Genomic DNA, 22,161 nt, shown 5'->3' with positions numbered 1-22,161 from the left:
AGCACAAGAAACTGATGACAGGCCAGGAATTAAAGGGTTAAATACATACTGTATTAAAACAACCCAACATTTACAGGTAATTTGCACTCATGTAAAACTGAACCAGTTTTAAAAGCTGTTGTTCTCAATTTGACACAAATAAATAGGAAAATAGTCACCCTTTCGCAGCAAAACAACTTAATTAAACTAAAAAGATAAATTAACAGTCTTTTTTTTCTTATCTCAAAATATTATCCAACCAGCTGTGTTCCCAAATCCCCTCTCCCTCTGCTCCAGTAGTACATGCTGAGAAAGAATGGAGAGCTTTTTCAGCTAAAAATATGTGCAATTTCTTCTCGATCTGAGACCACAAACTTTAATCACTAAATGCTAAATGTAAAAAAAAAAAAAAAACAAAAAAAAAAAACCCTGCTGAGCTTGAATAATGATGTTGGCTCTTAAAGCTTCCACCCTCCACCAAATCTCAGGAAGTCCAACAATGTCTGAAAAAGTTCCTCCAAGCCATGAGTAATAAGAAAAACAAACTGTAGAGCACAAAGCCGTGTTTTATTAGTCAAAAGGTCACAATGTTTTGGTTCCCAAGGCGACAAAAGAGCACCACAGAGTAAAACAGGAAACTGAGTGTTACATATCAGGTCTGCTCCCTCTCTTGAGTTTAAAGACAGACCATCATTAACACACTCAGAGCCTCGAATACGCAGTCATACCCCCAAAAATTCATCCTGGTTTCCCCCTGAGACCAATAAACCAACAAACTCACAGCGCTAATCTGCACTTTACAAAGATCACTTTCTCACAAACTTTAACATCAAACCTTTTTTTAACACTCATATTTTAATTTGTACATCTGGGCGTCATTTAAATGGTTGTGAGTGTTTTACAGATAAGAGATTTGTATCTTTTTGGGTGATATGAAGCATTATTTCCTCTCCAAAGGCAGAAGTTCTTGTGATATTCTTCTGGCAGCTATGATGACTTCCTCAATGTTGACTTTATCTCCAAATTCAATCTCTCTGTGCTCCAGAAGTATTCCCTGCAGGGAGAGTAAGAAACAAAAAACAGCATGATTACTTATGTAATTCATGCATTTGACTGTTGGACCAAAACTTGAGCGTTGAGGTTTTACCTGCTGTCCTCGTCCGATGACGAAGACCCCACCGAGGACAAAGCCCTCTCCCGAAATATTCCCCATGAAGCCCCCCTTAAACGCCCTCAGGCCGTTCATCCACACTCCAACACGCAGAAAACCCAGGAGACCCATCTTCCGCTCACGGGGCCCATAGAAACGCCTCTGCAATACAAGAAGACAAACAAGAAGCCTCAAATCAATAATGCGGGGCCAAATTGATTCTCCACAGACCTGAATGACTTCTATAAAAAGAAAACCCTCAGTATCAGGCGGGAAACTGACCACACAATACACCGATTCATTAGAGAGAGAAAAAAAATCACCTTTTCATCCAAGAAGATCTCCCCCTTGAAGTACGGTCTGAAGTTCTGGACCTCGGTGCCGACGTCCTCCTTCACCACAGCGTACAGCGGGACCCCGAGCTCGTCCAGCTGGGGTTTCAGAGAGGACAGCTCTGCAGCTTCCTGCGGACAGTCAGGACATAAAACAGTCAGATCAACAAAGAGTCCAACATCGGCCTCCGATCCTTTTCACCAGCGGAGGCCAGCAAATGTATCGTAGGGGTCATGGCCCCCTCTGGCCTCACCTTGGGGGCACCACTGTTAAGCCAATACCTTGTTTCATGAAGACGTTTATTCATACAGTAAAAAGACAAAACTGACATGTAATAAGAGACATAACAGTTCTAGACTGCTTTGAATGGGGGTCACTGAGAGATGCTGGTGGGTGACGAGTTGTTCTTTAAGACTGGATGCCGAATTAAGGACATTTGGGGCTTAGACCTGACCTCGGTAGGGGGTGCAGGGGATCCTTCCTCAGGAATGTGTTGATAAATAAGCAATTTGTCTTTTTTTTTTTTTTTATGCACAATGGCAGTGATAATTAACTCAGGGCCTTCAGGCCAAAATTGGCCCCTAATAGGGTGCCAGGTGGCCCCCCAACCATTTTCCAATTCAAAATTAAAATAAAGTGATTCACTCTGGGAATTGTTTTTGTTATTTAAGTTTACATAAACAGCATCAGAATAGAGCTTGTTTATAAATTTTTTTTTTTAAATGCCCCACACTCCCAAAATAGGTCCTACTGAAGAACCTACTGTCCTCAATTCCTAAGAAGGAATGTCTTAAAATCCCAGAAATGTCCTTAAATCCTAGAAGTGTCTTTAAATCCTGGAAATGTTCCAAAATCTTAGTAACATCCTGAACTCTTAGATATGGCCCAAAATCCTACAAACATGTGGGTCTGCTGCAACTGGCCCTTAGTCTTGTCATTTAGCAAAAAGTGGCCCCCAAGCAGAGCAAGTTGAGCATCCCTGCCTTGGTGACAAGAACCGCTCAAAGTGAGAATTACTCAGGGCTAAAGATGCCTGTGTTTGGTGTTAGTGGGACAGGCGGAGCATTTTGGGGAGCCGTTGCCCCCCATGCTTTTGCCTATAAAAACATTACCTCTCTGCACAAAAATCATCCAGGTCTCCGCACTGCCATGATGACAGCTCCAGACCGCTCCCACAGAGTTTTTGCTTTCAGGGTCCTTGTTTCTAAAGAAATTAGGTGAAAGAGTAAAAGAGTTGAGCAACAGAAGATATACGTTCCAATTAACCCCTAGAAACCTGAGGAAATAGGCCTGATTTCTTTCAAGAACATAATAAAAAGGGATCGAGCAACTTTTTAAGAAATGCCCCCCCAAATTAGCACAAAATTACTCAAATTATTAATAAAAAGAAAATTCCTTAAAATTAGCACACCAATTTTTTTAAATTTTTTTTTTAAAAAAACAACAACAAAAAAAACAATTTTAAAAAAATCAAGGAAGTGACCTGGGGGAGAAAAAGCGCTAAAATGAACAATTAAATAAATATATAATTATTAGTTTTCTGGAATCTGTCTTCTTGTTCAGGTTATTTTTCTTGTCATCTTTTACTCTTTTTTCTTTCCAATTTGCAGAACATTTCTTGCCAAGCCCCCCCATGTTTTCAAAATAAATCAAACCCTCCTCGTGTGTCGAGGGTCTTAAATGCTCGTGAAAAGCATCTAAACGCAGTGTGAGTGTCGATCTAAGTTGTAAAGTGTTAAACAACAGCTCCCTTCTGCATACTCACACCCATTTAACCGATAATATAACTTCTTTGTTGCGTAAAAACAAGTTGCGACTCACCTCCTTTCAGAGTTTTGAGCTCAGCTTCCTCCAAATGTGTGAGAGTTGCCTTCAGCGGAGGAGTCAGAAACATGTCGGTCAGATAGTTCATCACGCCGGTGATGAGGCCGCCGACTGCAGCCACAGCGTTGGATATGAGTCCCAGCACCATGTCTCCTTTCTCTGCGTTTTAACCTCAATGCATGTTGGCTTCAGACACTCCTCTCACACAGCAACGCGGAAAATGCGCATTTAAATTCCAGCTGGAGTTGATCCTCCCAGTGTTTCTCAAACCCAGCCCACTTTTGGACCCACGATACCGATCTGAGGACGTGATTAAAGCAGCTGTGTTTGATCAGAGACGCCGTCCTCGAGTCTGCGAAGACAACTGCAGATACCGAAAAATTACACACAAAATTTTGCACCAGTTTTGACCCTCCTCCTCCAGTTCAAAGGTCACTGAGGAGAAGTGAATCTGCAGCGTCATTCTGCCAACTCGAAAATATCATGCAGGAGAACAAACATGTGCAGGCTTGCACAATAAAAACCCATGCTGCAATCTGTTCTATTCTTTCCAAAATCAAGTGGATTTACAAGGTTTACTGTGTACAAGTGGCAGAAAATAAATCACATAAACCTTTTCAACAACTAATACCCTTTACACAATTTCACCTCTGGCATGCACCGATGGAGATTAAACCTGAATCCACATCAGTTTTGTTTTGTTTTTTTTAAATCTCGGCAAATTGGTTTATTTTCTTTTGAAAACACGGTTAAAATTTGATTATTAACGATTTTATCAGTATATTCACTTTTTTTTAAAAAAAATTTTTTTTGTTGTTTCTTTTTTCTTTTTTTTTAAAAAAAACTTTCTTTTTTATTTCTTTTTCATTTTCTTGTAACTCATAATTTTCTTGTAACTTGTGAACTTCTTGTAATATATATATATATATATATATATATATATATATATATATATATATATATATATATATATATATATATATAATTATTTAATTTATTGTAGCCAGACTCTATAAAAACAGAAATGATTGTTTTCAAATTTGTCTCTGTCATATAGAAACAAAACAAACCTAACCTTGAAATAGTAATATTTTTTCAAATCACTTTATATATATCTCCTTTAAAATTTGGCATAAAATATATGTAAAAACTAAAATTATCGTTTGGTTTTCAAGTTTCCAATGGTCCTTGAACACACCAAACTCATCAAATAAATAAATAAATAAATATATATATATATATATATATATATATATATATATATATTATTGAGCATATAATCGTGATATTTCACTAAAGTTACTTTACGTGTTTAATTTAAAATTTGGCCAAAAATAAATAAACAGCACAGACAAAAATAGTGAAAAAACAAAACCTTTTTCAAAGCCAGGATTTCGTCTTCAGCTTTTAACTTTAGACTTTCAAACATTAAATTGTCAGTTTTAAAATCTAAAAATTAATTTATGGTGGAGGGTAGGTAATGCATTTCTCGCCAGTCACTCAGGGAGGAAAAAGTATTCGTAGCTTCAGGGAGGGTTAAAAAAGTTTGTTTTTAGCGTTGAATGTGCGGTAAGCAGAATAAAAGCTACTTTAGTTTTCCTGTAATGTGATTGGCTGCTGGGCGGGCGCTCGCGAGGAAGTGTTAGTTTAGCCTCGAGCGCGGAACGTTAGCCTGGAAGCTACAAAAAAACCTAGCGAGAAACTGAATTTTAAAAAAAAGAAGTAATAATACGTTTTTCGGGAATAATTGTGTTTTGGCGTTATAGTTCTGCACAAACTACAATAAATTAAGATTGCAGAGAGGTGAAAAGCCGCGAATGGTTCAGTATATATCGAAGCATTAGCTGATATTTTGTGATTAGCCTTTCCAGCTAACTAGCTTAGCTTAGCTGCCCGGGAGAGACCTTCTAAACTGCCCGGATATGGCTGCAGGTGACCCGGCTAAAGCCTGACAGCTCCTCCCGCTACGATGGAGGTACATCTTTCCTCTGGTCCGCCAGTTGTTTGGAGCTGAAACATGAAGACTTTGACTCTGCTACTGTAAGTACACAACACTTGATATATTAATAAATTCTTTATATATATATATATATATATATATTACTGGAGAACAGCCAGTGTTTGTACAAGATGCTTGAAGTACTTGAATGCCACACTCAGAAATGTAAGTCCTGGAATACCTTGAAAATCTGATTTTTTGTAAAACTGTGTGAGTCAGTTGCTATTTTTTTGGTATGTTGCTATTTATTTTTATGTGGATTTTTTTTCTTTATTCGGTAAAATGTGTGTATACATTGTTCTGTGATACCTGATAGACATTAGGGTTAGCAAAGAAAAGCCACAAAATAAGGGATTTGGTGGTTAAATACCAACATGTTTAACTATTATCTAATAAAAAAAAACAGTTTAATTTAACTAAACTAAACACAGGGCGTCACCTACTGGATAAGGTCATAACAGTGTCAATTATCTGAAGTGTGTTAAGTTCATTTGGATTTTTTTTCACATTTTAGATAGATGATAAATCCTTTTTGTCATTTTCACTTCACTTAATCTACAGCGTCTGTCTTCTCCTGGACGTCCTCCGTGTCAGGAGGAGAGTTTTCAGGTTCCTCTTGTGAAGTCTCGGGTCTTTCGCTCGACACATCCCCCTCTGCTTTTACATCACTGTCAGCTGGAGCCGAGCTATCTGTGGGCTCACTTGTGCGTTGCCCGTCTGCCTCCTGTGATAAGGTAATCAGAACAGCACTGGTTAAGCATTAAACAAATGAGTCTTTGCATTTTTATCACTTGATCATGTCGCTTGTTTCTGACTGACTGTCAACTGCTGATAACACATTTTGGTCCTCACTCACAACACTGCTGCCTCCTTCTCGACTCCTACTTTTTAAAACTTTTCCAAAGAATAAGCAAGAAATATTTGTACAAATCAGCCACCTTTTGTTGGTCCTGAAGAGGTGTTAAGCGAGACTTGTGTGTCTCCTGTTCAGTTTCTTCAGTAGAAACTGTCTCCTCTGGTTTTAGATCTTCACTCGGTGGTGCTGATTCCAACTTACCAGTTTCATCTTCATCAACCTGCTGGTGAAATGGTTTGATGTAGAAAATTAGTAGATCCCTCTTTTCTCAGCCTGATTTCTGTCTGCATTTTCTTCACTTGCAAACCTGCAATATGAACTTCAATCTTACTGTCCTCAGCTGCTGTTTTCTGTCCTCATATGGCTTGTAATATTTAACATATCTTTGGCTGACTTTGCCTCATGTCTTCTCTGTCCATCTGTCCATTATTTTTCCTTGCTATCTCACATCTCAAGCATCCTTGTTTTGTGTAAACGTAATAATGCATGAGCTTATTTAATCACCTTCGCTGTGTCTTGAGGGTCAGTTGATCGGGGGCTTTGTTTTTCACGTAGCTCTTCAGTTTTGTCTGTTTTTAAGTTGTCAGCATCTCGTCTTGGAGTCGAATGTAATGGTTCAGTCTGCTCAGATTCAGCTGTGTCAGCTTCATCAAGCACCTGCAGAGCAGTTGTGAGACAAAATAACGTGATTTTAGCATCAGTGAAACAAAAGCAGTTGTTTTGCCATCTGCTCTCACTGATTAAATTTAGCAACTTTTACATTTGTTATGTATTATTACTAAAATATAGATGGAATATGATTCAAAAAATGTCTCATCACCTTTACATCTTGGTCAACTTCTTTCTCCTCTATTTGATTAGTGTTTGCCCTTTTCTCTTCTGCATGATTACTCTGTGGCTCCTCCTCCATTTTCTCCTCTTCTTGAACGCTCCTCGGCTCCACCTCCGTTTTCTCTATTACTTGAACGCTCCTAGGCTCCTCCTCCATTTTCTCTCCTTCTTGATTGCTCCTTGGCTCTTCCTCAGTTTTCTCTTCTTTTTGAACGCTCCTCGGCTCCACCTCCGTTTTCTCTTCTTCTTGATTAACTCTCAGCTCAGCCTCTTTTTTCTCTTCTTCTTGAACGCTCCTTGGCTCCACCTCCGTTTTCTCTTCTTCTTGATTACTTCTCGGCTCCACCTCTTTTCTCTCTTCTTCTTGAACGCTCCTTGGCTCCACCTCCGTTTTCTCTTCTTCTTGATTAATCAGCTCCACCTCTTTTTTCTCTTCTTCTTGAACGCTCCTCGGCTCCACCTCCGTTTTCTCTTCTTGATTGCTCCTCGGATCCACTTTTTGTTTTTCCTCCCCTTTGACCTCGGTGCTGACGGCCTCGGAGAGGGAAGATCTGCTGGCCTCTGTGTTATTCTCAGGAGACTCTGGACTGGTCACATTATCTGTAACCTTCACCTGACAAAAACATCATGTCCTTAAACCATTTTGGAATCATCTGATGACGGTTTTCACACCACACGAGGAGAGTCATGCATATTAGAATAGTCAAAGTGTTGTTCCCTACCACCAAAAACGTCGGCAATGCTTATAAATCAAAACCAAGCCAAACAAGTGATTGCAAAGGATCAAGGAGGCACCACCACCAGAAGCACACAGATTTGAGATTTGTGTCACCTCCTGTGCAGCCACGTTTTCTTGAGCTTCAGTTTTGTGTTCGTCTGTGTCTTGCTGCTTTTCTGGGTCGGGGGTGTTTGACTTCTGCTCTGTTGCAGGTTTGTTGTCCTCGGCAGCTCCTGTTGTGGCTGACGTGGGTGCATCATCCCTCTCAGAGATCTGTTGATGTGATACGCTCTTGAAGGATTTTCAAAATGTTGTTAAGTGTTTAAAAATGGACTCCAGTTAGGGCATGTGTAAGCTGAGAATGTAAAAGTGATACATTTCTCTCTTCTCTCATCTAATGTTCCTCCTAGCTCTTCTTCTTTGCATAAAATGAGCATCTCAAAACAGGTAAAGAGGGAAAACCTTCACCGTACAAAGGCTATCCTATCAAAACAATAACTGAACAATACTAAAAACAAAAGCAATGTCCCAAAAAGAGAAAAATATTACAAGGAGTTTTTAGATGAAGAAAGGTAAATGGAGGCTGTCTTACAGTAACTCTGTATTGTCAGAGCCTATTTAGACGTGCTATTAAGAAGCGTTTCTGTGACCAGACAGGTTTTGTCACACAACCCACTTTTTTATTCTCCTCCAAGGCCTCACTGATCTTGCGCTGCTCCTCCCTCAGCTTCTCCTGGTGCAGCGCCTCCTCTCTGGCTTTGGCCTGCTCCTGCTGCAGGAGTGCCAAATCAGCCTTTTTCTGTAAAAGAAAAAGTGGCACAAACAGAAAAGGTTGTGATTGAGCAACAGGACCACACTACACCTTTTATAAAACCGTTGATACCCGTAGTTTTAAAAAAAGGGCTCCTTTTAAGACTCCTAAAGTTTTTGACCATCAGATGACTTATTTGCAACAAGTCACATATTTTCAGACATGCAAAGCTCTGTTTGCAGTTTCTGATTGTGAGCTGAATGTAAACGGTGACTGGGTGTTTGTTGTCACTGTAAAAGCTTTCCAGCGCTCAGCCTGAGAGGCTTAGACTGTCTAAGTCTGTGTCATCCTTCACGGCAGCTCTCAAAAGAGATTTGAAGATCAGAGCTTTGAGGTAGTCGTGGCAGCTTTGTTATTAGCAGTTTAATAGTGTTTCCCAGGCACTTTCAATGACTTTATATACGGTTGCTAGTTCGTTCTTAGTGTAATAATCTGTGTAAGTGCACTGGGCATCATTTTATTTCCAACTTGACTTATCTGTTTTATTAATGGGTTTTTTTTGTTGGTTCTAGTACATTTTATTGTATTATTTCAACTGTCTGATTTTGGTAACCTCATTAGTGTCCTGAAATAGTCCTGGTTCAACCACTTAACCCTTACGGCCTGTTTGGCACATTTTACACATTTTTAAAGCTTAATTTTTTGATAATTTTGGCTGTGGCACTTGTATGATCACTATATGTCTGTAGTGTTTTTTTTTAAATGTTTTTAATATGCATATTTAGCAGTATAATAGAAAACACCTGTGAGAGTATGTGGGCTTTAAATCTATAAGAATGTATACTATTTAAGTTGAGTAAAAAGTACAATATTTTCAATGAAATGTTGTGGAATAGAAGTATATTGTAGCATGACTGCACTTATTAGCCTACAGGAATCGCAAAATTGTACTTACCGTTATTTATATTGTACCGTAAAACTCTGTAGGAAACACTGCACTGTATATACAGTAGTGTACTATTATTATGTTTCCCCCTACTGACAGAAAACCAAACAGCAGCTCACCTCTGCCTCTTGTTGAACATTAGAGTTGTATTTGTAGAGCCAGTGGGCGAGGTACAGGATGGGGTTAACTGGACGCTGCTCCGCCACTTCAGCTAGTCCGTCTGCCAGACATTTACCCAGATGACGTTTTATATACTCAGAGTCCATGTTTTTATCTGCGTGAAAAACATAACGTAAATTACTGTCATAAATGATGATGGATATAATAACAGATCATGTTAAAAAAAAGTGCGCCGTTTTATAATATGCGAACTCTCTTCGTCATTTAGCGTCGGCTGACAGCAAATTACCCACAAAACAAAATAAAATGAAAAATATTCAGCTACACCAAGTACTTATATTTTTACTGTTTAGCTTATATTCTCTGTCGTCAGCTTAACGTTAAATGTAGTGACTTGTTTACTAATTTATCAATTAAATAAGGGTGATTAAATCGCCAAAACAAACCTTGTTCACGGAGCGTCCGGATGTAGCGGTTGAGTTTCCATAGTAACGGTGTCGCGTTGTTAACGCTCCCCTAACTCTAAAACTGGTTCCTACAACCGTTGATAGTACTACTGTATTAACTACTATAGTATAGTATAAGTATTGATAATATCAAACACAACAATTAGAGTGAGAATTGTTTAATCTGATATTATTTGTGGAGCTAAACTTTGTTGATAGTAATAATAATAACCATAACTTGGATTTATATAGTGGCTTTCAAGGTACCCAAGGCCCCTTTACAGAATTAAAAAAAAAAGGATAATTAAATAAATAAAATGATAATAAACAAATCAAGAACATGAATAATATTAAAAATGATTTAAATGATCACCCACATGGAAATTAAAGTGTTAGAGCAGTAGAAATGCAAGAATAGACTATAGAAAAATAAAATATTACACACAATATGATTTGCATATGAATATATACACACACACACTTTATCACCAAGGGCAGTTTCAGCACTATGATAACCCAGACTAAAAGTTAAATGAGTATATGGAACATTTTTTGTTATGTCTATTTAGTATCTTTGAAAAAAATCTGAGTCAGACTTCCTCAATAAATGTAACTTTATTTGCACCCTGACCTGAAACTGGGGCAGTTAGCTCACATGAGGAGGGGAGAAGGTGGGAAAATCTGCAGCAGGCTCTGTTTCCAAGAAACAGATGACACTCAGTTAACATTTGTAATCACAGATATCATTTTCCTTGTATAATCATACTACACACCTTTCAGACAAATATAGCCTTCACGTCGACAGGAGGACTCGCCCAATCAGAGTGTGTGCAGACCCGTCCCTCTCACTGCATATACAGAGATCAGCTGATAAAATATAATTAAACCTCTGCATAGTTTGACCTCTGACAGCTTTATTCCAACATCACAGAGTTGATTGTTTGACTCATTTTTGAGCCAAAACGTCAGATATTGATATTTAAGGAGATTTGGCCACTTTTAGCATGTCAAGTAAATGAATCAACACTTTCACAAATCACAACAGGGTGTATTAAGTACTGACATTTTAAATATTGTGTCCACACATTTTTAAGGTTTTTTCTTTCTTCTATCAATGAGAGATCAAAAGATTTATAAGTTTGTTGGAATAAAAGGACTAAAACGTCATTATGCTGCCATCTGGTGGTTTTATTGGCAACAGACTTTTTTGGGGGAGATTCAAAACAATTTCTTGATCATTTATTGATTCCTAAAGTTGGGCTTTTATGGCATGTTTCTTTTCTAATTATTTTTGCAAAGAGCTTTGTTTTTGTGCTTTAGAACTTTTCATATAAACAAAAAGAACTATTTTTAGCATATCTTGGCAGGATGTTTCTTTAAAAATGTTTTTTAAAAAGCAAATAAACAAAAACAACAACAACAAAACAGCTATTTTAGCTCACTATTTTTTGTCAATATTTGCAATACTGACTTGCACATTCACAAACGTCTACTGGATATGTGCAACTTTTTTGCATGGCTAGATCGATTTTGTGTCAGCCTACATGCGTTATAAGAACGTTTTACAATTTTGGTAGTAATTCATTTTGGTAAGTAATTCATGAAATTAATAAACGCATGATTGACACATTTCATGAAACGTATCGTGAGCTCTTGCTTGGCATGCTGATGAACGAGTGTTTGATTAGTAGAGAATGTGATAAAACGTGGGTTTCATCATTTCAGTAATAAATAATCAATACATTTTATACGCCCCCCTTAAACCCCAAAATGCGCCTTTATTTATTTTTGTATTTTTTTTCTTTATACCGTGTGCGAATACGATTTAAAAAGAATAATCTTTCGAGATGTTAGGGGCTTCGTAATTTTCTTATCCGTTGCAATAAATGATTTCTAGAGCAGATCTTGCAGGCGGGTCACTTGAATAAAAGCGTTTATGATGAGAGGAGTTTTGCAGAGATTCGGTTTCTGCAGCAGGGACATCCCGCAGTTTGCACGCTGCTGCGGCGGTTCTTCCGCTCAAACACTGTTGACTTCGCTGCGCCACAAAGTTGTAAAAGCGTGTGACCGACGGCGTGCAGGAGCGACCAGCTGTGTGGGAAGCGGTTCCGCTGCCGAAGTGTCAAAGGTCTGATCTGATCCTACCTGGAGCGACCGCTCCGGTTTCACTGCAGGACGCCACTGCGTCAGCAACAGCTGTCCTGCAGCCACGCAGCGGCTGACACAAGGGGAGAATTACGTCCTCAGCGGAAGGCTTCGCGGAAGACTTGATTTTTTCCCAAGTTTATCGGATTTTGTGGGAATATTTGCTTTACCGTGCAAGGTAACCCGCCACCTGCGGTCTGTTGTGTTCAATGAGCCTAAAGATGAATCCTGAATGAAACTCAGTGTTAAAGTTTGCTGTCAGACAGCAGGCGGCAAGTTTTGATTAAGCGTGATTCTTTACGTTTTTCTGCTATTTTATGTGTTCAGTGGCCATGAGTTTGTTGGTTATTTATAATTATGCTCCCTCTTCTATAGATTAAGTGTATTGATTTGGCATTTTTAGGATTTCAAGCTTATGGTTTGGCTGTTTGGGCCATAGGCTTATTTTTTTCTTCTTATTACTATGTTGAAACTTGCTTAATTTTCTATCAAGTAAGAGGGAACCTTTTGTTTTTGCTTATGAAAGAGCATTTAGAAATATGATTGCAAACTGTAAATGAAGCAAGGCAGACCTGTTTTCTTGGTGCTCAAAATAATCAGCAGCACTGCAGAAGAAATTAAATGCAAAGGCTCTTGCTTTTTAATATGAGCGCCTTTGTTCTAATAATAAACACGGACCTGTAAGTGAGCTCAGGACAGATTTGGAATTGGTAGATTTATGGCTCCTCAGCAGTGTTTTTAAATGTGTGTGAGAGCAAGCGTGTTTGTGTTGTGAGGGTGCACGCACATGCCGTGGAGAAGTCGTATTTTACTACACTATTATTCTACAGTATGTACAGTATGAGGGGGAAATCTGCGCATGAGCATCATAGCAGGTCTCCACCTGCCAGGTGAAAGTGTCCCTGGAGCTACACGGCTCTAATGTCCAGTGTGGACGCTTTGCAGCCTTCTCAATCCCCACTATGCCTCCTCCCGCGGGGTTTTATTTTTAGCTCATGTCTTCATAGCAGATGGGCAAGATACTGTGATGCTGTGGATGCTCATACCCCACCGTTACTCTGCCGTTAATCCATGTAGCCCAAATCAGAGGTGTGGGACCACAGAGACAACTTGACTCCATATAGGCATAGCAGATCTGTGGACACACATGTTATGGATGGGAGTCACCAGGTGGTGTTTTTGAGCTCTTGGAGTGGCTTTTTTGTTTGCACAAAGCCCTGTTTCTCTGTTTGCATTCTCCACTGACAGCCTTACTCGTGTTATCTGTGGCAGATGATTTAAAATGCATATTTCTGTATCTTTCGACATGCAGAATGTGTAAAGATGTAGCAGTGGTCTTCCTCTATTTCCTGAGTGTGTTTGTGTGTCTCGCATCACATGTTCTTGGACGCAGAAGGTGTCGGTTTTGAGTTTCTTTCACCAAGTGAGCCCATGTGACCCCTTGGCCAGGCCTCTGTATTTTCCAGAGTATTCAAAGGTGAAATAAGGTTAAAGATCAGTTTAACTTTTTTTTCTCAAAATCTCCTCTGAAATTTGTTTAGTTCCCCTGTTTTAATTATTGTTTTGTACAATTATGTCTCTTTCTCCATCTGAATGTTATGTGACAGAAATAATGATGTTTGTTAATGTTTTAGCTACATGGTTCAAACATGAGTGGCTCCCTCACAGACGTCTCTGTTTTTTAAGGGCAGGATTGGCATTATGAGTATGATAATAGCTCTCTCTGGTCCCTGATAAGCTGGATGGAATATTCTCAGTATCATTTCCACATGTAATCTACTCAGATTTCTGTGCAGCCGGTGCAAAGGCCAAATGGGTCAGTTTGAGGCAGCAGAAGTCTGTTTAGAGAGCTGCATTGGACTAACAACAGCTTTATTCCTGTAACATCATATTATTATGCTTTTATGACAACCTAATCTCCAGAAAATAGCCTCATATTGTATGTTTTTGCAAGCCATGGATATGTTATATTGTACGTTATTTTGTAGTGGATACATTAAAACTTTACTTTTCCAAACAGTGCAAAGCAATGATAAAGTTGGGGTAGGTTTTGGCATGACAATCATCTGGTTATTGTTTGGAAAAGATAATGTTTTGGCTTGAAATACCCATGCTTGGTGGCCCAAAAGCTGCTGGAAAAGAAGGGACAAGTCCGTGAAGAACACTCAGGTTCAGGAGCTCAAATACTGTTGGGAAACGGTGCGATGTGTCAGTGAGAAGAACCCACGTTCATTAAAAAACACCCCAGTTTTATGCCTAAACCGCCGGGAAACATTGCTCAGTGCCACTGCTAACACACAGGTTCTGTGCCACAAATGCCACTTGGAAACACCATCATCTGTTGGTGAAAAGCACCCAGGTTCTGTAAATTACCACAAACCACAAACCCAGCTGGAAAATGCGCCATTTGTTGGTGGTATATATCCAGGTTCTATAAAAAAACCCAGACATCCAGTTTCAGTGCCTCAGACGGTGCTGCTAAATGCAATGATTAGCTGCTAAAACACTCAGGTTTGGTGCAACGAACACATGTGGAAATGTTAAAAAGGGTTGGTATAAAATAAATGCTTTTGTTGGTCTGTAGTTTGGCAGGCATCTTGTCTAGGTGATACACCAACCACCATTCCCCTTTACCTATATATATTACATCTCTTTGGAAATGTTCATATGATACGCATTAAACATGCAAATGTAACATATTCATGGTTTGCAGAAACATATGAGCCTAATGCCAACATTAGGTCATTATCCAGGAGGCTGAGATGTTTGTGATTAAACATTTGCCTCACCCCTGTCAGCCAGAGACAAATTATTTGGCTTCATCCTCTAATAATAGTCTGGATTTATAGATCAGCAGGTCTATACCTCTCTGTTAGCCATCTGACCGTCCTAATGCACCAGGGAGATTACCCCAGGTCTTCACAGCTCCTCGGTATGCAGCGACAGAGGCATACCGTGAATGACGGCAGCTGTCCTCTTAGCAGCAACATAATGCATGTAGGGCTATAGTGCACGCTGAGTCTACTGTGCACACATCTGATAAAGACATCAAAATGAGACTCCGAGGGCTTGACCCCAAGTAGTTAGTGAGGCCATGAACACGCTAAGCATTTACAGTCGTGCGAAACTGCGTCTGGTGGCAACATACAATGACACGGTGTTGGAAGTAGGAACAGGTGGAGAGGCCTGTTAGATGTGGTTCCCTATAGAGTTTGAAATACAAGGTTAAGTGGTGGGTGACAGGGTGATGAAGCAAGCTAGGAGAGGGCGAAGCACACTGTTGCGATTTGACCCCGTGAGAGAACAGGGGGAACAGGAGCAAAATGTCAAAGGACGTGTGGATGAAAAGCTGTTGTTTGCTCTGTGGGTCTGTTGTTTACAACTTCACCACATTCCAGAAGCGGTAAGAGCGGTGCAGTGAGCGGAGTGAGACATCTGTCATGTTGTCGCAGGACTTTGAGCTCTTCAAGGCACCAGAGTTGAGCCAGCAAGTCATTAAAATAGATTAAAATAATGTCTTTGTCCCATTTGACCGAGTATTTTCTCACCATAGTTTCTCACTATAGAAAAGTGGTTCGACCTACCTTCAAGATAAAAAAATGCTGTTCTTACTGGCATCTGCATGGATGCTTCACCTGTAGTGAACTAAGTTTCTTTACTACACAACCTCTTATGCCGCCTGAACTTGAGCTACCCTTGTGACAAAAGCCAAAAGCTAGTTCGGCTAGTTTCCGGAGGTGAATATTGGCAATCGCATGCCACGGCCAGCTAGTGTAACAGAGAGGTGTCCACATTACATCGTCTATATCCTCAACCAGAATGTCACAGGTCACATGGCCCAAGCTGACATGCAAAGTGAGATATATATTACTGTCGGGAAAGGCTTCTGAAAACCCTCTTCCTCAGTTTGCCACCTGTCCTCACAGCGACTGAGCGAGCGTGTCGTGTAGTGACTTGATTGTCCTCAGCTAGACTCTAGTCAATTTAGACAAGTACATCTACCCAAGAATTGTGTTTCATTGTGAGATACTAGTACTTTACTTACATTTTCTGCTACTCTATGCTTCTACTCCACTAGATTTAAGAGGCAAGTATTGTTCTTTCTATGGCATTACATTTATTTGTCAGTTATTTGAAAGTTGAAAAGTAATGGTAAAATTTAAAAAAAAGCAAAGAAACTACTTCAATTTCTTGAATCACGACACAAATATTAATGTAGTTGAACTACCAGCAAGCTATTGTAAAATATAGTTAAATTGTAATGTAATTTGTTAATCCCCAACACTGCTTATGAGACACAGAATCAAACATTTCTTTATGACCAAAAATTTCCTTCAGTATCTAAAATACACACCGATGTATCAGTATTAACGATCTAAAAATGTTACTTGTAATATCAGTCACAGTGACCATTAACTGCAGAACGAGTGCTTTTAATTTTAATTTAAAATATATTTTGCTGATAATACTTCTGTGTTCTCACCTAAGTAGGATTTTGAGTGCACGGCTTTTAGTGTGAAGGATCTGACTCCCGCGTTAAACCACTCGCTCTTCAGACACAACTGTATTTTCTGGACAGACACGTTTTATGAGTTTAAGCATGATACACAAAATCTATTTTAACTGATACTGAATATCGCACTCTTGCCTTCCCTCCTGGCTCTTTCGTGCAAAGAAACACACTGATTAATGTAGCCACAAAACTCAACACGGCGCCAAAACGTATTATTTACTTGAGTGACGCGTGACAAGGCAGCAACCTCTTCGGGGAGGACTTTTTTGAGATTGGCACACTTTCAGTTGAGGTTTTTTATGAGGGTTTTTATTTTTTTTAAAGGACATTTGATGGATTAAGCAGTGACGGTGTGATGTAATGCAACCAGGAAACGCTCCCCATAAGCCGCGCAGAAATACATCCATTCTCAGGATGTGTATTTTAAGGTTGGCTCATGGTCGACGGCGGCCTCCCAGAATGGGGTTTTGAAATGGGATGATGAGGGGGGCTTGCACAGGTTGCCTCGATATTGGTAATAACTCAAAAGTTTTTTTTGGTTGGATAAACTGACCCCTGTAGTGTTTCTGCCTAACGAGAAAGGCTCAGTTGTGTGTGATAAAAGATGGGGCCTGTGATGAGTGATAGGGTTATGATGAAATGACTGAAGTCATTTAAAGGGGGATTCAGAGCCTCAAGTGTCATGTAGCGAGGCGGTGGGGGGTTGTAAAGTAGCGGATAAGGGGTGCGGAGGCGGAAGTTTAGAGTGTTTGGGGCCCCCGTGTAAAATAGAAGGTAGTGGAGAGAGGAGTCAGCTCGGAAAGATAAGTTGGCATGCCGTCCTGTTTATCGGAGGGATGTGAGGCGCAGAGCGAAGGCTCAGCCAGGAAGGAATGAGCAGAGTCATCGGGCCTCTGAAACACGACGCTCCGTCTTGATTGCCTGGAGCAGCTGGGCAGCCACCGTATCTGTGCGAGCGTGTGCGTCTCCTCACAAGTGTGTGAATGCATCATTTTGTGTCTGAGCGAGGTGGTTTGAGGAGGCTTCATTAATGTGTGTGATCAGTGGCTATCACTGCGTCTGAACTCTTCTCTTTCTACAGCCTGTTACCAGCTTCTTTGTCTGTTTTGGTGAATAATGGCATGTCTGTGTTCTGTGTGTTGTCTCTGTATCTTAGCGTCAGAACATGAAGACATTAACCCTTAGGGCCCACTTTGATATTACACACACTCAAATCGCTCTGCACGCAAAATTCGCTGCTCAAAATCAAGCTTTATATATTCATATTATTTTCTGCTCTCATAGAGTTTATTTTTTTAACCAACATCAGACATAATCATAGATATCAAATATTCATTAATTTTCAGAATTTTACTGTTTAAATGCCAGTTTTTTGCCATGATGCCACAGTGTTTTTTAGAAGTGTTTTTAGATGAAAAAAACATGTTTTTAGATGAAAAAAAACCCTCAGAAAATGAATTATTTTCAATAAATTACATGCAAAATAGATTTATTTATTTATTTATTTATTATTTTTGGATTGTCACAGCCTGGGATATGTCAGTGATTTGCAGCAACACTGATTGTGACAGTGCACATCATGAAAATGCATGTGCATTTTCTCCATATGCTAAATATGGTAAAATTACATCATCAGGAGGAAAATGGTAAAAATGACAAATTCCAAGGCAAAAGCTCAGAATGACACCCAGAAATAACACAATACATGTTTTTATGCTTTGATGGCTGTGGGATCAAAAATGACAGTTTAGATGGGTTTCATTTTTTGCACTTAACAGTCTGAATGTAACATTTTTGTTCACACAGTATATTTTAGACTTATTGTAGGAGCTGAGAAGGAAGTTTTTTGCTGCAAACAACTTTCCTTAAATCCACTTAAAAAGTAAGCTATACAATATGTTTTCCTTAGTGTGTAATCACCTGAAAATCAGAGTTGTTGTGTTTTCTTTTCCTTAGAATGAGACGTTTATATAAAATTCTTGTCCATAGAGATCGCCATGTTGCACTGCCATGTCTTTAGTAGCCCAGAATGGACAAACCAAGCAGTGGCTCAAAATAGGGTCCAGAGTTTCATTGTTAAAAATGTCTTAAATCAAGCTTCCAAAAGTCTTAAACATGTAAAGACCTTGGAAGTAGGACTTTATGAATCTTTTTTTGAGACATTGTTATGCACCATCTCAAAACAGGTAGCATATTTTAAACAACAACAACAAAAAAACAAATGCCTGTTGCATTAACGTCATGAAAATCAGGATAGTGGAGCCAACAACACTCATATTTTGTTTCCAGGCGCAATGATCAGAGCAGAGGATCCGCTGTCTGCCAGCCAGCTGTCATTGAACCCTTGACGACATGGGGAAGTACAAATGCAATGAAAATTGGGTATTTAATCAAATTTCCGTGGCATGGCTGACATCAAGCAATAAACAAGGCGAGGTAATATCTTTTGTATTCTATGGGAGGGTCGATCACTTTAGAGGAAAATAAACCCCTGTGTCTGCAGTAGGAGGACGCTAACCTTAGCTGCTCCAGACGAAACCAGACTGGTTGCTAAACACATCAAAGGATGTAAGCGAATGCCACTTGGAGCCTGATATGGAGCGTCTGCTAAGCTAATAAGTAATCTGATGTACACTAGTAATGTCATGGTCTCTTTAGAAGGGTGGGAAAGTCCGAGCTCTCTCCCGAGTGCGTCTAGTCATTTAATTGCCGTCTTAAACTCTTTTTAAGTGCTCCTGGTGTAGTTAGGGGTGCAGGATCAGAGATGTAGGGCAGGAGGGTGAGGGGTTTGGAGATACAGCGAGGACACGTATGGAGACATAAACATTTAGCACAGCGGTTCCCAGCTTTTTTGGCTTTTGACCACAAAAAACAATGTCTACATGTCCCCCCTCATCAAATGTTTTGAGCACTTCCAGCAAACTTTCCAGATACTGTAATTTAAATTAATGACACAATAATATGTAAATCGATCAAATATTTTAACAAAGAGCTTTTTTCTCGTGACCCCGTCAGATTTATTTTAGGATCCGTTTTAAAGCTTTAAAAATCTGTAACACAGTAGTGCTCAAAGAATTGGACAATATTTGATGCCCTCATCATCAGAAAATTGATAAGTGGTTTTTAGTTGATCATTTAATGAAAAAAAAAACTAAACAAAGAGTACCCTGGTGGCTGTGTGGTTAAGGTGACCTTTGTTACACATTATTCTTCATCTCTCTCTTCCCATTCCTAGTTTCCAGTCACTGGTTTAACAAAACACACACTATATGTGTGTGTGTGTGTGTGTGTGTGTGTGTGTGTGTGTGTGTGTGTGTGTGTGTGTGTGTGCATATATGTATATGTATATGTATATGTATGTATATATAGGTTTAGAATTATCGGAAAATCAATTTAGAATAAAGTGAGTTGCGGTCGATTTTGTAGTGAAATCTGCATCTACACGTGTTTCTTTACTAGTGGATCTTGACCTCCCCAGTATGGCGCCCGCTCAGACACATGTCAAACTGGGAATGCGGTATTTACATTTCTCATATCTATGTACTAGAGAATCAATTAGTTCTTATTAAATGATGGACGGTAGAACAACCAAAGTAACTGTGGAAACGTTCAGTTGCGTCGCTCGGAAGAAATTGAAAAGCGATGTTGTCTTTTTGACAGTGGTGCCAAAAACAGCACCACTCAAAACTTGTGTGTTTCCACTTAAACGTGGTTTTAAAGTATTTAAATCATGAAAAATGTTATTGGTTTAGGCCAAAGTGTATGTAATGTGATGCTCTGTGTTCTCTCCTCGTCCCCCCTCCAGCTCCTTTAGGGAAACCCCGGTGTGGCGGTATCCCTTCGCGATGCGAAGATGGCGCCCCTGCTCCTTCCCCCAGGCACCGATACGTTCCGCCGCTTCACCCGGGAATCGCTGGCGGAGATCGAGAGGCTCAAGGAGGAAAGTAAAAAGGCCACAGAAGTAGAGGTTGACGAGGATGAAGAGCCAGCGGCCCCGAACGCTGATCTGGAGGCGGGCAAAAGTCTGCCCATGATCTACGGAGATCCCCCACCAGAGCTGCTCAACACTCCTCTGGAGGACCTGGACCCCTTCTACAAAACACAGCACGTCAGTCTGAGCACATCTGGGTCTCACATGGCGGCGACAGGCTCAGCTGAAACACACATGTAGAGCTTAATGAGCTTCACCCTGTCCCTACCTAACCTTGAAATACGACAGGATGTATTACTTAACATAAATTGCAGCTGCATACTGTATCCCTTACACAACATACACTGTTTCATTCGCGGCATACGTTACAGTTAAATGTTAAAGTATCATTTCAAGATTGTCAACACTCAGTATTTATTGAAACAGATATATTTTTATATCTATATCTTATATATTATCTCACATTTATGCAGGTATTTATATGTGTCTTTCAGACATTCATTGTGATCAGCAAAGGAAACACAATCTTCAGGTTCAACGCTGAACCGGCTTGCTACATTCTGAGCCCCTTTAGTGTGATTAGAAGAGGAGCCATCAAAATTCTCATACATTCATATCCTTTGAACTATCGATGCTTTATCTGTTGAATTATTCGGTGTATTAAAGTTTCAGCTAGACATAAAGTGATGTAGATGTTAAAAGGGAATATGGACTTGTACATATATTGTCCATGTTTGTTTCCTTAACCCTGAATTAAATTATTTAGCATGTTCATCATGATTACGATTCTATCGAATTGTGTATTCATGACGATGAGCAACCCACCAGCATGGAGTAAAACTGTTGAGTGAGTATTTGTTTATTGTATTGCAGAGTAATTACTGCCTGACATTTAATACTTCTTAATACTAACATTTGTTTCTTCGCAGGTATGTTTTTACTGGTATCTATACCTTTGAGGCAACAGTCAAAGTGTTGTCAAGAGGTTTCTGTGTTGGATCTTTTACATTCCTCCGAGATCCATGGAATTGGCTGGATTTCATGGTGATCAGCATGGCGTAAGTGACCTTTCATCGAGCTATGTAGCTGCATTTGATATCAGAAAAACAACTTTTTTCTTCTCAAGATCTTGACATAAAATGCTAATTTGAGTGCCAAAGTGACAAACTATCAGCTTCTGTGAAAGATGATGATGTGCAGCCTTTTGTGTAATTTAAGCCAATAGAGAGCTACAGGGTTGATGTTTTTTTGTAGGCCAGCCTAAAAGTTAACATCGCCCTGATTCCCTTGGCAAAAATCAGATTTTTTTGACTCTGTGCCAGCAATAAGCTTGGCCGGAGGTGTTGTTCTCGTGTTGTCCGTCCATCCAAACGTCTGCATGTACGTTTGTATCGCTCTCATGATATCTCAACAACGCCTGAGGGGATTTTTTCAAATTTGGCACAAACATCCACTTAGAATCACAGTAAACTGATTAGATTTTGGTGGTCACTGTGAGCTCACAAAATATGTTTTTGGCCATAAATCAAGAATTTATATACTTATTATGACAAAACTTCATACAAATGTCCGACAAAATGAATAATAATGTACCCGACAACTCAGAAACAGAAAGGGAG

The 22,161-nt window shown here is 39.6% G+C and overlaps 3 protein-coding genes across 6 annotated transcripts in view; 1 reads left to right on the top strand and 2 right to left on the bottom strand.

Annotated features, from left to right (window-relative positions):
* Positions 1–525: 525 nt before the first annotated feature.
* On the bottom strand, positions 526–3,665 carry LOC121958759 (peroxiredoxin-like 2A). The gene is made up of 5 exons (XM_042507868.2): positions 3,284–3,665; positions 2,575–2,666; positions 1,453–1,593; positions 1,127–1,291; positions 526–1,033 (listed from the first exon to the last, which is right to left on the bottom strand). The coding sequence occupies exons 1-5, from the start codon at positions 3,432–3,434 to the stop codon at positions 920–922; spliced, it is 663 nt and encodes a 220-aa protein (XP_042363802.1). The 5' UTR covers positions 3,435–3,665; the 3' UTR covers positions 526–919.
* Positions 3,666–4,803: 1,138 nt separating this feature from the next.
* Positions 4,804–22,161, top strand: part of scn4aa (sodium channel, voltage-gated, type IV, alpha, a) — a 43,332-nt gene continuing 25,974 nt past the window's right edge. Inside the window, exons 1-6 of one of the 2 annotated variants that reach the window (XM_088069645.1) lie at positions 4,804–5,326; positions 5,847–6,019; positions 20,417–20,719; positions 21,037–21,155; positions 21,300–21,389; positions 21,472–21,600. In XM_088069645.1, coding sequence (XP_087925771.1) covers positions 20,465–20,719; positions 21,037–21,155; positions 21,300–21,389; positions 21,472–21,600 — 593 coding nt within the window. In that variant the 5' untranslated portion in view covers positions 4,804–5,326; positions 5,847–6,019; positions 20,417–20,464. Of the gene's footprint in view, positions 5,327–5,846; positions 6,020–20,416; positions 20,720–21,036; positions 21,156–21,299; positions 21,390–21,471; positions 21,601–22,161 lie in introns of those variants that run through there. The other variant, XM_042508442.2, reaches the window with a different exon arrangement.
* dydc2 (DPY30 domain containing 2) lies at positions 5,404–9,987 on the bottom strand. Of its 3 annotated transcripts, none has more exons than XM_088069646.1 (8): positions 9,954–9,987; positions 9,507–9,661; positions 8,367–8,489; positions 7,805–7,963; positions 6,962–7,585; positions 6,646–6,798; positions 6,224–6,364; positions 5,407–6,009 (listed from the first exon to the last, which is right to left on the bottom strand). In XM_088069646.1, exons 2-8 carry the CDS (start codon positions 9,651–9,653, stop codon positions 5,836–5,838), a joined length of 1,521 nt encoding a protein of 506 aa, XP_087925772.1. In that variant the 5' UTR covers positions 9,654–9,661; positions 9,954–9,987; the 3' UTR covers positions 5,407–5,835. The 3 variants fall into 3 exon arrangements, with proteins under 3 accessions (XP_087925774.1, XP_087925772.1, XP_087925773.1); XM_088069647.1 differs by having other exon boundaries at positions 6,224–6,361; XM_088069648.1 differs by lacking the exon at positions 6,224–6,364 and having other exon boundaries at positions 5,404–6,009.

This window comes from Plectropomus leopardus, chromosome 19, assembly GCF_026936395.1.
Source record: "Plectropomus leopardus strain MGB_pleo_1.0 chromosome 19, ASM2693639v1, whole genome shotgun sequence".
In the NCBI taxonomy this organism is placed as follows: domain Eukaryota; kingdom Metazoa; phylum Chordata; class Actinopteri; order Perciformes; family Serranidae; genus Plectropomus; species Plectropomus leopardus.
This window is presented reverse-complemented; position numbering and strand designations above follow the sequence as displayed.